The sequence below is a fragment of the Bubalus kerabau genome, chromosome 3, assembly GCF_029407905.1.
Source record: "Bubalus kerabau isolate K-KA32 ecotype Philippines breed swamp buffalo chromosome 3, PCC_UOA_SB_1v2, whole genome shotgun sequence".
NCBI classification, from domain to species: domain Eukaryota; kingdom Metazoa; phylum Chordata; class Mammalia; order Artiodactyla; family Bovidae; genus Bubalus; species Bubalus kerabau.
Window position 1 is genome coordinate 156,922,763 of NC_073626.1, and position 12,614 is coordinate 156,935,376.

Here is a 12,614-nt window from a genome sequence, read left to right on the forward strand (position 1 = left end):
AGTTATATACCTAATTGGTGACTGAGCTGGCATTTGAATTCCTAAGTTTTCACTAAGTAAAAACTAAACCTTTTCACTAAATACATACTATATGTAATACTGTGATTTATAAGAAATATACATTTGGTCTTTGTCCACCATTGTTGTTGCTGTGTAGTCACTAAATTGTATCCAGCTCCTGTGCGACATCATGGACTATAGCCCACCAGGCTCCTCTGTCCATGGGATTTCCCAGGCAAGAATACTGGAGGGGGTTGCCATTTCTTTCTCCAGGGGATCTTCCCAACCCATGAATTGAACCTGTGTCTCCTACATTGGCAGGCAAATTATTACTGAGCCACCAGGGAAGCCCACTGTACCAGACACAGAGTTCCTAAAACCCTTGAAATTTCCTATATGAACCACAGGGGCATCTTTGGTTACATTTAATTGTGTTCCTAGTTACCTAAACGGCTCCCGTGAAAAAGATAAAATGGGTGTCTTTTATTATTCATAACAAGCCCTGGTTCAACCACACCTGAGTTTATGTTAATAAGATATCAGAAAGTCCCTAATGTTGGAGGCTGGTTGCCAAGGGAACCAACTTGGATTAGAGGGTTAGAACTTTCAATCCCATCCCCTGACCTCCAGGAAGACAGGGACAGAGGTTAAGCCCATCGCGGAAGGCCAATGATTTAATCAATCAAAACTTTGATCAGGCTTCCCTGGTGGCTAAGACCATAAAGAATCTGCCTGCAATGCAGGAGTTCAGTTCAGTTCAGTCGCTCAGTTGTGTCCGACTCTTTGCGACCCCATGAACTGCATTCCAGCCATCTCATCCTCTGTCATCCCCTTCTCCTCCTGCCCCCAATCCCTCCCAGCATCAGGGTCTTTTCCAATGAGTCAGCTCTTCGCATGAGGTGGCCAAAGTATTGGAGTTTCAGCCTTAGCATCATTCCTTCCAATGAACACCCAGGCTGGACTGGTTGGACTCTCAAGAGTCTTCTCCAACACCACATTTCAAAAGCATCAATTCTTCGGCACTCAGCTTTCTTTATAGTCCAACTCTCACATCCATATATGACTACTGGAAAAACCATAGACTTGACTAGACAGCCCTTTGTTGGCAAAGTAATGTCTCTGCTTTTTAATATACTGTCTAAGTTAGTCAAAACTTTTCTTCTAAGGAGTAAGCGTCTTTTAATTTCATGGCTATAGTCACCAACTGCAGTGACTTTGGAGCCCAAAAAAATAAAGTCTGACCCCATCTATTTCCCACAAAGTGATGGGACCAGATGCCATGATCTTCGTTTTCTGAATGTTGAGCTTTAAGCTAACTTTTTCACTCTCCACTTTCACTTTCATCAAGAGGCTTTTTAGTTCCTCTTCACTTTCTGCCATAAGGGTGGTGTCATCTGCATATCTGAGGTTATTGATATTTCTCCCGGCAATCTTGGTTCCAGGTTGTGCTGCTTCCTGTCCAGTGTTTCTCATGATGTACTCTGCATAGAAGTTAAATAAGCAGGGTGACAATATACAGCCTTGACGTACTCCTTTTCCTATTTGGAACCAGTCTGTTGTTCCATGTCCAGTTCTAACTGTTGCTTCCTGACCTGCATATAGGTTTCTCAAGAGGCAGGTCAGGTGTTCTGGTATTCCCATCTCTTTCGGAATTTTCCAGTTTACTGTGATCCACACAGGTTCAATTCTTGTCTTGCGAAGATCCTCTGGAGAAGGAAATGACAACTCACTCCAATATTCTTATGCAGAGAATCCCAGGGACAGAGGAGCCTGGTGGGCTATAGTCCATGGTGTCACAAAGTCAGACACGACTGAGCAACTAACACACACACACACACACACACACCCCTATATAAAGAAGTCTCCATTTAAAAAAAAAAAACTCCAAAACACAGTTGGAGAGTTTCCGGGCTGATGAACGTGTGAAGGTGCTTGGGAAGCTGTACACCCAGAAGGGACATGGAAGCCCTTTGCCCCTTCAACACACCTAGCCCTATGCACCTCCTTCTGTCTGTCTGTTCCTGTGGTATATCCTATTACAATACACCAGGAATCTGGTAAGTAAAATGCATGCCTGGATCTGTGAGACACTCTAGCAAATTATTTAAATTCGAGGTGTTGACAGGAGCCTACAATTTATAGGCAGTGGGTCAGAAGCACAAACTGGACCTGAGAGTGGCACCTAGGAGGAAGTGGGGGCAGTCTTATGGGACTCCTAACCTGTAAGATTTGACACTATCTCCAGGTAGACAGTGTCAGAACTGGGTAAACTGACACCCAGCTGATGGCACATCATGGCTTGATGTGAGGAAAACCTGCACATCTGGCGTCAGAAGTGAAACAGTACTTACTGTATGTAATAGCAGGGTGAGTGGTGGTGGTGGTTTAGTCGCTAAGTCGTGTCCGACTCTTACGACCTGTAGCCCACCAGGCTCCTCTGTCCATGGGATTTTCCAGGCAAGAACACTGGAGTGGATTGCCATTTCCTTCTCCAGGAGATCTTCCCAACCCAGGAATCAAACCTGGGTCTCCTGCATTGCAGGCAGATTCTTTACTGACTGAGCTATAAGGGAAGCCCAGTAGGGTGAGTAGAGGACACATAAGGGGAAGAGAGCTTTTCTTTACACAACTTATAGTATAATCCTTATGTGTATTTTATTTTTTCAGACCTACCAATCTTGCCTATTAACAGAGGCTCCAAAAATAGAGAGTGAACTGTACAGCATTTCACTTTCTGATTCTGGCAGTGGTCCCTCTTCAAGCTCTCTTGCTTTGTTTTTGCCCTTAAGCCCATTCAGTTCAGTTCAGTTCAGCAGCTCAGTCGTGTCCGACTCTTTGCGACCCCATGAATCGCAGCACACCAGGCCTCCCTGTCCATCACCAACTCCCAGAGTTGACCCAAACTCATGTCCATTGAGTCAGTGATGCCATCCAGCCATCTCATCCTCTGTTGTCCCCTTCTCGTCCTGCCCCCAATCCCTCCCAGCATCAGGGTCTTTTCCAATAAGTCAACCTTTATTCAAAAATATTCCCTTAACATTCTCTTTTCTCACTCCATATGGACAGGTAAAACCAACCCAGTCAGCCCAGCACAGTGGTGAGCACATAAACAGTGCTCAGAAAACACTGATGAATTGATGAATAAATTATTTGAAATGTTCTCTTAAATTCCCTGGTGGCTCAGACGGTAAAGAGTCTGCCTGTAATTCAGGAGACCCAGGTTTAATCCCTGAGTCAGGAAGATCCCCAGAGAAGGAAATGGTAACCCAGTCCAGTATTCTTGCCTGGAAAATCCCATGGACGGAGGAGCCGGGCCAACTACAGTCCATGCGTTGCAGAGTCAGACATGACTGAGCGACTTCACTTTCACTTTCATGTTCTCTTAAATCTTGACTGGTATTTATTCAAGGGGGGTTAGAATTCAATTTAAGGGCCAGAAGAAAGTTGAGAAACTGTCCAATTCTCTCATTTTAAATATAAGGAATTAAAAGTTAAAAATAAAGAACAGGGAGTCTCCCATCTCCCAATCCAATACTCTTCTCTCTGCACACACTGGATTATCAAGAGGGCACTTTAGTTATGAAGAACAACACCAGAAAAGCAGAGAAACTGGAAAAACCACCATCACCAGGACCACCTGACAGGACTGACAATGACCAACAAATGACTTCATATGGCCTAGCGCTTACTCCCCGAATTAACATGGACTGAATCTCCTATAACTAACTAGGACAAGGAGAATAGGTTTTATTTGTCCTATTTTAAAAAAGAATAAGGAAGTTATGTGACTAATGTTTTTCTCTTGAAAGGTCACTCTTCATTCAAGCTGAAGCATGCATGAGTACTCAGTCACATCTGGCTCTTTGTAATGCTATGGACTATAGCTCGCCAGGCTCCCCTATCCATGGGATTCTCCAGGGAAGAATACTGGAGTAGGTTGCCATTTCCTCCTCCAGGGCATCTTCCGAGCCAGGGATGGAATCCGTGTCCCCTGCATCAGCAGGCAGACTCTTTTCCAAGAGTTCTATATAAAATCTGTCTTACATTATGGATTCTAGAGGAAAATTTTAATGAAGTTCTAACACTAAGTTGCTTTAAGAAGAAAACCAACCTATGCATCTTACTCCTAAGGACTGGTAACAGCCACTGAATAGGAAGTAAGCATGTATGGATGTTACCACAGTGAAACTGTCAGGTGTGTTATTCCCAGGAAGCTTTCATACTTAAAGAGATACACAGTAATTTTAATTTCATTTTTCTACTGTTTCTGGAAATACATTTCAACATTTCTCATGTCTTAAAATATTAGCAAGAGAAAATGAAGTTATGAGATATTATTTTTGAACTCCTTTTAGATACTCTTTATTCACCAAGAACAGTTTAAAATTATTTTAATACATGAGAGGATTAATAAACTCTCAGATCTTCTCTAACGTTCAAAACCCCTTTGGTGTATTCTTTCACCTCATGTTTCTTAAGTACAAAATTCCTATCTTTATAAATAGATCTGCCAAGTGAAAAACAGCACTTTAAACAGATTAAGAAAAATGAAACACTGGATTTTGAAAATCAACTTGTATTTATCTCTGGAGAAATTTCAGAGATATGATCCCTGTCAAGCAAAAAAATTCAGTGAAACCCCCACTCACTCCAAAGAAGCTATTCATTCCTCCTGGGAATGGAAAGGAAGCCACTGCACTGAAAAGTCAGTTAACAATAAGCCAGCTGGAAGGAGAGAGGTTATCGGAGTCAGAGCAGACCCTCTCACACCCTTTTTCCATCCAAACTGAACTGATGCTCAGAAAAGTGCAATTAAAACAGGATCTTGGAAATAAGGCAATCCAAATGAAGATCCATTCACACAGACTTTACATCTAAATTCAACATCTAAATGTCACTTTTCTCTGCAGTGACAAATAGATTTCAAAACTAAGTCCTTTCCAACATAATCTGGAGACGAGAGAAAAGGTCAAAATGAAATGTTATCAGGATTATTTTTTAAGGAAGACTCAGAATTACAAAGACTTAAAGGTTAATCCTTTGATAGTCTGTAAAAACTCATACTTGATTTTTTTAATTTAATATTAAACACAGCTGATGACATTTTCAATTAAAAACATTGAATTCTGAAGTCCTTAACAGTTATAAAACTTACAAAATGTAGAATTAGGCATTTTAAAGGAAAATTAAGACTTGCAGGTAGTAATAACCTAATTAAAAAAAAAAATCTAAACCTAAAACGACAACAGAACTTCAAACTGAGGAGCACATATTTTCTTCAGTAACAACATAATCAACAACAGACTTTAAAATGAGGAACACAAATAAAGGAGTAAATGAAGACAGCATATATTCATGCAATTTACATGTACACAATAATCTTACTAATCTCACTAATCATCCAGTAAATAAATTTACTCAGGATGATTTTGATTATGCATCTTGTCCTAACTAAGCAAGAATGACTACAGCAAACATGATTTTAAGTTTTGGATTTTACATAGCATAACTAAGTCACACAGCATAACTAAAAGCGTAAAAAGAGAAAACACCACCACTGTTGGAACACAAATCAAACTATCAACAGCTACAACAGGTTTTATGGGTGAATGCTTTTAAGCATAAATTATCATTTTCATTTCATGAAGAAAAATATTGGTTCTTCCTCTACATAGTAAATTTCTTAATGACATTTAAAAGAATTCTATTCTCTGAATTTAAATATTTCTGAGTACTCCACAAAACACCGAGGAACGGAGACGTACATGCTGCTAAGGAGCTGCTTAGCCAGGAGTTTTTCTTAAAATTTAATAATAAACTATAGAAAAGGGAAGCAATTAGCAAATGTGATCTAGCTATCATTAATCTACATCAAAGGATTATAATGATGTACATTGTGTGCCTTTCAAATTATTCTCTATTATAGGTTTCACAACAGAAGTTGAGAAATCTCTTTGACAAACTAGTCCCTTATTAAAAATCAAAGGAAAGTACTTTGCTACCATCTGTGCAACATTAGCGCCTTCACTAAAGAATGATTATTTTGTAAGTTAAGAAGTATTCAGTTCTATTTAAAACAAAACAGCAGTGACACAGCTATTCAAATGCTCATCTTCATCTATTATAAAAAAGTCATAGCATATATGAAACACTACGCAATTCGCTACAGAAAGACCAGCATCTCTCCCAAAACCTTTCCTAACAGAAAGGAAAATTGAGACCCATGAAAGCATAATCAAAGTGTTGCTGGTTTTTTTTTTTTTAATGTCACCAACACCAACATATGCTTCACAAAACCTGACCAGCACCTGCAATGTCTGATTTTATAAGATGGGGGACAAGAGAAAATAAAAAACTTTAAAGTTTAATGCCACTCGTAGAAAGCAGATTATGTTTTAAAGAATAAGGTAAAATTACCCATAAATGGTTGTCAGAAAAATTTATGACAATCTCTTCTCTTTACAGAACACTGAACCAAGAAAAATCTGTTCAAGTATTTAAAAGCTCATTTTAGAAAGTATTACTATGAATTAGGCTTCTTTGTCTCCAGTATACCATATACCATGTCCATGATTTGACAAGGTCTTCCTAATTACCCACTTTAATTACAGTAATTATATATTTTATAGTAAATGAAAGTAACAAGGTTCATTCGGAAGATAAATTGTGAATTACAGGTTTAAAAAAAATAGAGAAAATGTGGCTATGTCCAACCATTCCACTTAATTAAACATATTCAACAGATTACCATTTAATAGAACCGTATGATTTTGGAGCTAGAACTTAGGAATCACTTAATCTAATACCTTTATCTTATATTATTTTCCAAGTTCCTCATTACAAAGAGGATGAGCCATTATTTGTCACCAAATGTTAGCTCCATTTACATAGTCATCTTGTTTGCCTTATAATATTTTGGCTTTAGACGTACTTGCTAGATAAAAAATATATGGAATAAACTATAAAGACACAAAGGGATATACCAAAAGAAACCATCTCAGTTCCCTTCAAGACTAAATCTGTTTTGGGTGGCTAAACCTTGAGAGTAAAAGGTGATAATGATGCAACTTACAGAAAGTAGAAAATACTTTGTACCATGGAAATAACACACCCAGATAGAAATTTATACTTCAATATATTTATATTCTAGATACATTTCATCTCCTCTAAATATAGCAAAAGAGATGTCACCATTATAAAATGGATTATTGAAACCAAAATGTAAGAATTTGTTTTAATATTGTTTTAATTAAGTTTAGTCTCTAAGATATGAATTAGTCTTAACACTGCCAATTTTTTCCTAACACAATTCAACAAACTACCCACACTTCTAACAAAAGTATGGTGCTAAATGATAAAACAATAGGCAAGACACTGACAATATGACCATCCTGCATAACCTAGGCCCTCAGTTTCCTCACCTACAGAATAAAAATCCTAAAATTATGATTATAGGTTAGGCAAACAGTAAAATTTCAATTCATTTTAAAATAAGTAAAATGTTAAAGTCAGCACAGCTGAAGTCTGATAATGACTAACGTAATCATCATTCATTATAATAAGGAAATAAACACAAAATGGCCTTTGGAAAGTGAATCACTGTAATTCACTTCCCATGCTCCACTTCTGCTCTTAGATGAGAAAAACAGAATTCCAGAAGGCCTCAGGTTCCACACGAAAACTTATTCTCGACTCGGCAATTTTCCTACATCTCTTTTTTAATGATGAAATATCAAGGCATTTAATATTCCAAGGTCCATGAAATGTGAAAACCATACTGATAACTCAAACATCACTAACTAATAGTAAAATTTCTTGAGGAGTCCCGATTCCTCTTGGCATCACATGGCACACAGACCTCAGTGAGCCGGAAGTGACTACAAGCAACCCACTGAAGGTTGTTCTGCTCCCTCATTAGTACCATCAGAGGTATCACAGTGCTTCTTTATGGGCTAACCTGTGTCTCTCCCAAAATTCAGTTTGAAGTCCTAACCCCATTACCTTAGAACATGGCCTTATTTGGAAACCGGGTCATTGCACATATAATTAGTTAAGATGAGGAAGATGGGGCCCTAATGCAATACGAACCATGATCAAACAAAAAAGGGAAATCTGACACAAACATGCATATATGGAGAACACATGACCGCCTTCTACAAATCAAAGAGAGAAGCCTGGCACTCATCTTTTCGTTGCAGACCTCAAAGTAACCAAACTACCCCAACCCTTGATTTCTAGCCTTCAGAACTATGAGACAGTAAATTTCTATTGTTTAACCCATCCAGTCTGTGGGACTTTTTTACAGCAGTCCTAGCAAGCTAATATCTGACTATACAGCAGCTGAAGAAGAATCAAATCAGAACATCATGACAGCCACAAACAAAAGAGCACCCAAATTTGAATGCCTGGACGACATTCCTAAAAGGCCACACATCTTTAAGAACCTGATGCAAGCCACTTTCACAGAGACATGACATTTTTCATATCATACACTTAAGAGAATCACTAATCCCCACCCTCAACACTGCTAAAGATGCGTGGACTCTTGATTACGAATTCCTGCCTAATCATTGGTATAGGGATGGAGAAGGAGCAGATCCTACACCCATGTTTTCTAAATATAAAGTAAAACACTATCAGCACTGCCTCTGATAAAGAAGGAAAAGAACACAGATGAACTAATAAAACTTTTCCTCATTGTGCCTTTATATAGGTTTATGCTATTTTTTAAAGGTAAGTACTTTTAAAAATATGTGCATATAAAATTATATCTGAAAATAAGCAAAACTTTATCACCATAGCACATTTTATCATGAAAGAATAGAATCTAACACAATAATCAGAAAACTAGATAAAGAAAACTTTTCTTTGGTAAACTATGGTTCAAAGTCTTCTCAAAAATATGGACCTGGTCAGTAAGACTCAAAGTAGTTGTCTTATTTCTTTATTTTGCCCAAACAACTTCACCTTTAGTAGCTGAAAATAATGTATCGTGTTGGAAAATAAGATCATAAATTTTTAAAAATAGAAATTCTACCATTTTGTATGAGCTTAATCAATCATTCATGGCATCCTACCAGTCAAGAAAAGGTTCTCCCATAAACACAAGCTAACATGGTATTATCTGGTCAATAAAAATCCAATTCCAGTATCTGATTATGAAGATTCAAAATGCTTTACTTTCTTTCCACAGCTGATTAGCTCTCAGCAGAAAGCACAATGGGAAGATACATAGTTAATACACAGAGTCTAAGAACAATTTTGAAAAACATTAACCTCTGTTTAAATAGAAAAGAAAAGGAATATTAGGTTTTGCTCTTTCAAAATGTGCACATCTAATAAATCTGTAGGAAAGTGATACACAGAAGGTTGCATTCTGTCTTGTGAAATGATATTTAAGTGAGTTTTAAGGACAAAATCATTATTACTAGGGACAAAAATCACTACTCTATATATATTATACAGAAATTATTGTAACAGTAAAAAGCGGGCAGAAAGAGAAGGGGAAGACAGAGGATGAGATGGTTGGATGGCATCACTGACTCCATGGACAAGAGTCTGAGTAAACTCCAGGAGTTGGCGATGGAGAGGGAGACCTGGAGTGCTACAGTCCATGGGGTGGCAAAGACTCGGACACAACTAAGTGACTGAACTGAACTGAAAAAGTGGGTAGTGTAGGTGAGGAAAAATCTCTGAACTGACAATCCAAAGAAACAGGCTTTATTTCTCCTGCTCCTGGTACTAACTATATGCGAGACTTCAGGCAAAATCATTTAACTTCTCTGGACCCTGGCTTCTCATCCATAAAATAAGTCAGACTTAATTATCTCTAAGGTACCTATCACCTCTTGATTCATAACACTATAAACCTTCAAATCTGAAATAAGTCATTCATATTTTATACATTTATAAAATCAATATGAACCTCAGTTATTTAAGAGAGACAGTGATACTTCCTTCTTACCTGCAAGATCAGTGTCGTGCAGCAAATTCTGAAGCTTACTACACAGCTGGATCATGCTGTCCAATTGTCTGTTTATCTTCACATCTTGTATCCAGGCTGGGGTATAACACACTGGACATTCACTTCCAATGCAGTCACTTACACAATTACTTAAAAAGGATCAAAAAATATATAAATATCAACACACATTCAGCAGGATCTAAATTCAAAAAAATAAACAGTATGAACAGAAGTAAATGAAGCAGAGGCTGTTCTAATAAACATTGGTCCATCATGAAATATTAGTTAAAACAATGTTTTTGAAAGAGTGTATTACACTAACATACACATCATGCAATCCACATCTAAAGTTGCTTATGTAACTTGCTACAAAGAGACTATACCTGGTCAGACACGAGTCTGCCTAACTTTTCCCTGTAAATAAATCTATAGCTTCTAAAGAGAATACAGAGGGAGATTTAAAAAAAAAAAAAAAAAATTTAGTCCCTAATGCATACAAGCCATGCATATGAACCTTGCCTATTCTAAACCTAACACTGTGCTTCATAGAAATTCCCCAAATTACTGCAAAGACAAAGGTAAAGGTATTTTTTCTTTTATTTGTGTACAAGTGTGTAAAGGCTTTTAAAGTAGTTTTTGAGAAAAGATTTTGGTTCTTTCAGGTATTTTTAATCTGTAGATTCAGTTAAATGACCTCAGATTATCTGTCCAAGAGTTACAATCTCATAATTAGAAAGGCTTTTATTAAATTTCTTGGTGGCTCAGACGATAAAGAATCCGCCTATAATGCGGGAAACCCAGGTTTGATCCCTGGGTTGGGAAGATGCCCTGGAGGAGGGCATGGCAACCCACTCCAGTATTCTTGCCTGAAGATTCCCCATGGATGGAGGAGCCTGGCAGGCTACAGTCCATGGGGTCGCAAAGACTGAGCAACTAAACACAACACAACAACACCATTTATGACTCCGATGAAGATATGCACAAGTTTTGTTCACAATTCCCCCCTGTAACCTATCTGTGAATCCCGAAACAAGAACCCTCTACACTGCATGGTGGGAGTTCCCTGGTGGCCAAGTGGTTAGGATTCCAGGCATTAACTGCCAGGGCGCAGGTTCAGTCCCTGGTTGGGGAACTGAGATTCTGCAAGCTGTACAGCACAGCTGAAAAAAAAAAAAAAGAACCTTCCGCACCTTCTTTAGCTTCACCAGATGGGCTGCAGCAGGAAGGGGTAAAATAATAGCCATAACAGCCACATCTCCTCCAAACACCACACCCCTTTTCCTATGACCCTCTTGTCTGCAGGCAGAGGACTCCTCCCACAGGATCCCCCTTCAGAATATTTAACCTGTCTTCTACTCAGCAAAGGAGAAGGAAATGGCACCCCACTCCAGTACTCTTGCCTGGAAAATCCCATGGACGGAGGAGCCTGGTGGGCTACAGTCCATGGGGTCACTAAGAGTCGGACACAACTGAGCGACTTCACTTTCACTTTTCACTTTCATGCACTGGAGAAGGAACTGGCAACCCACTCCAGTGTTCTTGCCTGGAGAATCCCAGGGACGGGGGAGCCTAGTGGGCTGCCGTCTCTGGGGTCGCACAGAGTCGGACACGACTGAAGCGACTTAGCCGCAGCCACCGCAGCTGAAGTGACTTAGCACCAGCTATTCAGCAAAACAAAAAAATTTGCAAAAACGTAAAAACAGTGCCACCCTGCCATTTTTACTTTGGTTTGCCAAAGTTATTTTCCCTTAAAAAGGGTTCTTTAATATTACTATGCAATGTTTTTATTATTGTTATTTTTAAATGAATTAGTATTGTTTAAATGTCTCAGTTTTACATGGGAAAAACACACACCCATAAACAAAAGCTCTTTGGGGGGCTCAATTTTCAAGAATGCAAAGTGGTTTGAGCCCAAAATGTCTGGGTCCTCCTGCCACATATCTTGAAGACTTACATCTGAGAGTTCATGAACTACTTTTATCAGGGACTGGCATGAAAGTATGATATTCTGAAGCTGCCAGAACGTGTCAGTAAGATAAAGACCTGTGTTCTGCCAACCTTCCCTTGACTCCAAGGCTTCAGCTGCACTGCGACATATTAAAGCCATCTTTTAAAACCGCATGGCGGTCGGAGAAGGCGAGGGTAGGACAACTTGAGAACAGCATTGAAACATGTATATTACTATATGTAAAACAGTTGACCAGTGCAAGTTCGATGCATGAAGCAGGGCACTCAAAGCCAGTGCTTTGGGACAACCCAGAGGGATGGGGTGGGGAGGGAGAAGGGAGTGGGGTTCAGGATCGGGGGACACATGTACACCCATGGGTGATTCATGTCGATATATGGCAAAAACCACCACAATATTGTAGAATAATTAGCCTCCAATTAAAATTAATTAATTAATTTAAAAAATCTGCATGGCAAGAGTTCCCTGGTGGCCTAGTGGTTAGGATTCCAGGCATTCACTGCCACGGCCCAGGTGCAATTCCTGGTTGGGAAACTGAGACTCCACAAGGACGCACAGCACAGCGCCCAAAATGAAAACAAACTTCATGGCATTTACAGCGCTGGTCAACAGCTTTAATATCGCCAAGAAACACAAACAGCCACCCTAATTCTTGGCAACATATAATGAAAATGAATCAAAACT

The 12,614-nt window shown here is 39.0% G+C and overlaps 1 protein-coding gene across 5 annotated transcripts in view; it reads right to left on the reverse strand.

Annotated features, from left to right (window-relative positions):
- Positions 1-12,614, reverse strand: part of BARD1 (BRCA1 associated RING domain 1) — a 92,512-nt gene that overhangs the window by 63,307 nt on the left and 16,591 nt on the right. For all 5 annotated transcript variants that reach the window (XM_055573384.1, XM_055573386.1, XM_055573387.1 and 2 more), the window contains exon 3: positions 9,965-10,113. In XM_055573384.1, coding sequence (XP_055429359.1) covers positions 9,965-10,113 — 149 coding nt within the window. The remainder of the gene's footprint in view (positions 1-9,964; positions 10,114-12,614) is intronic.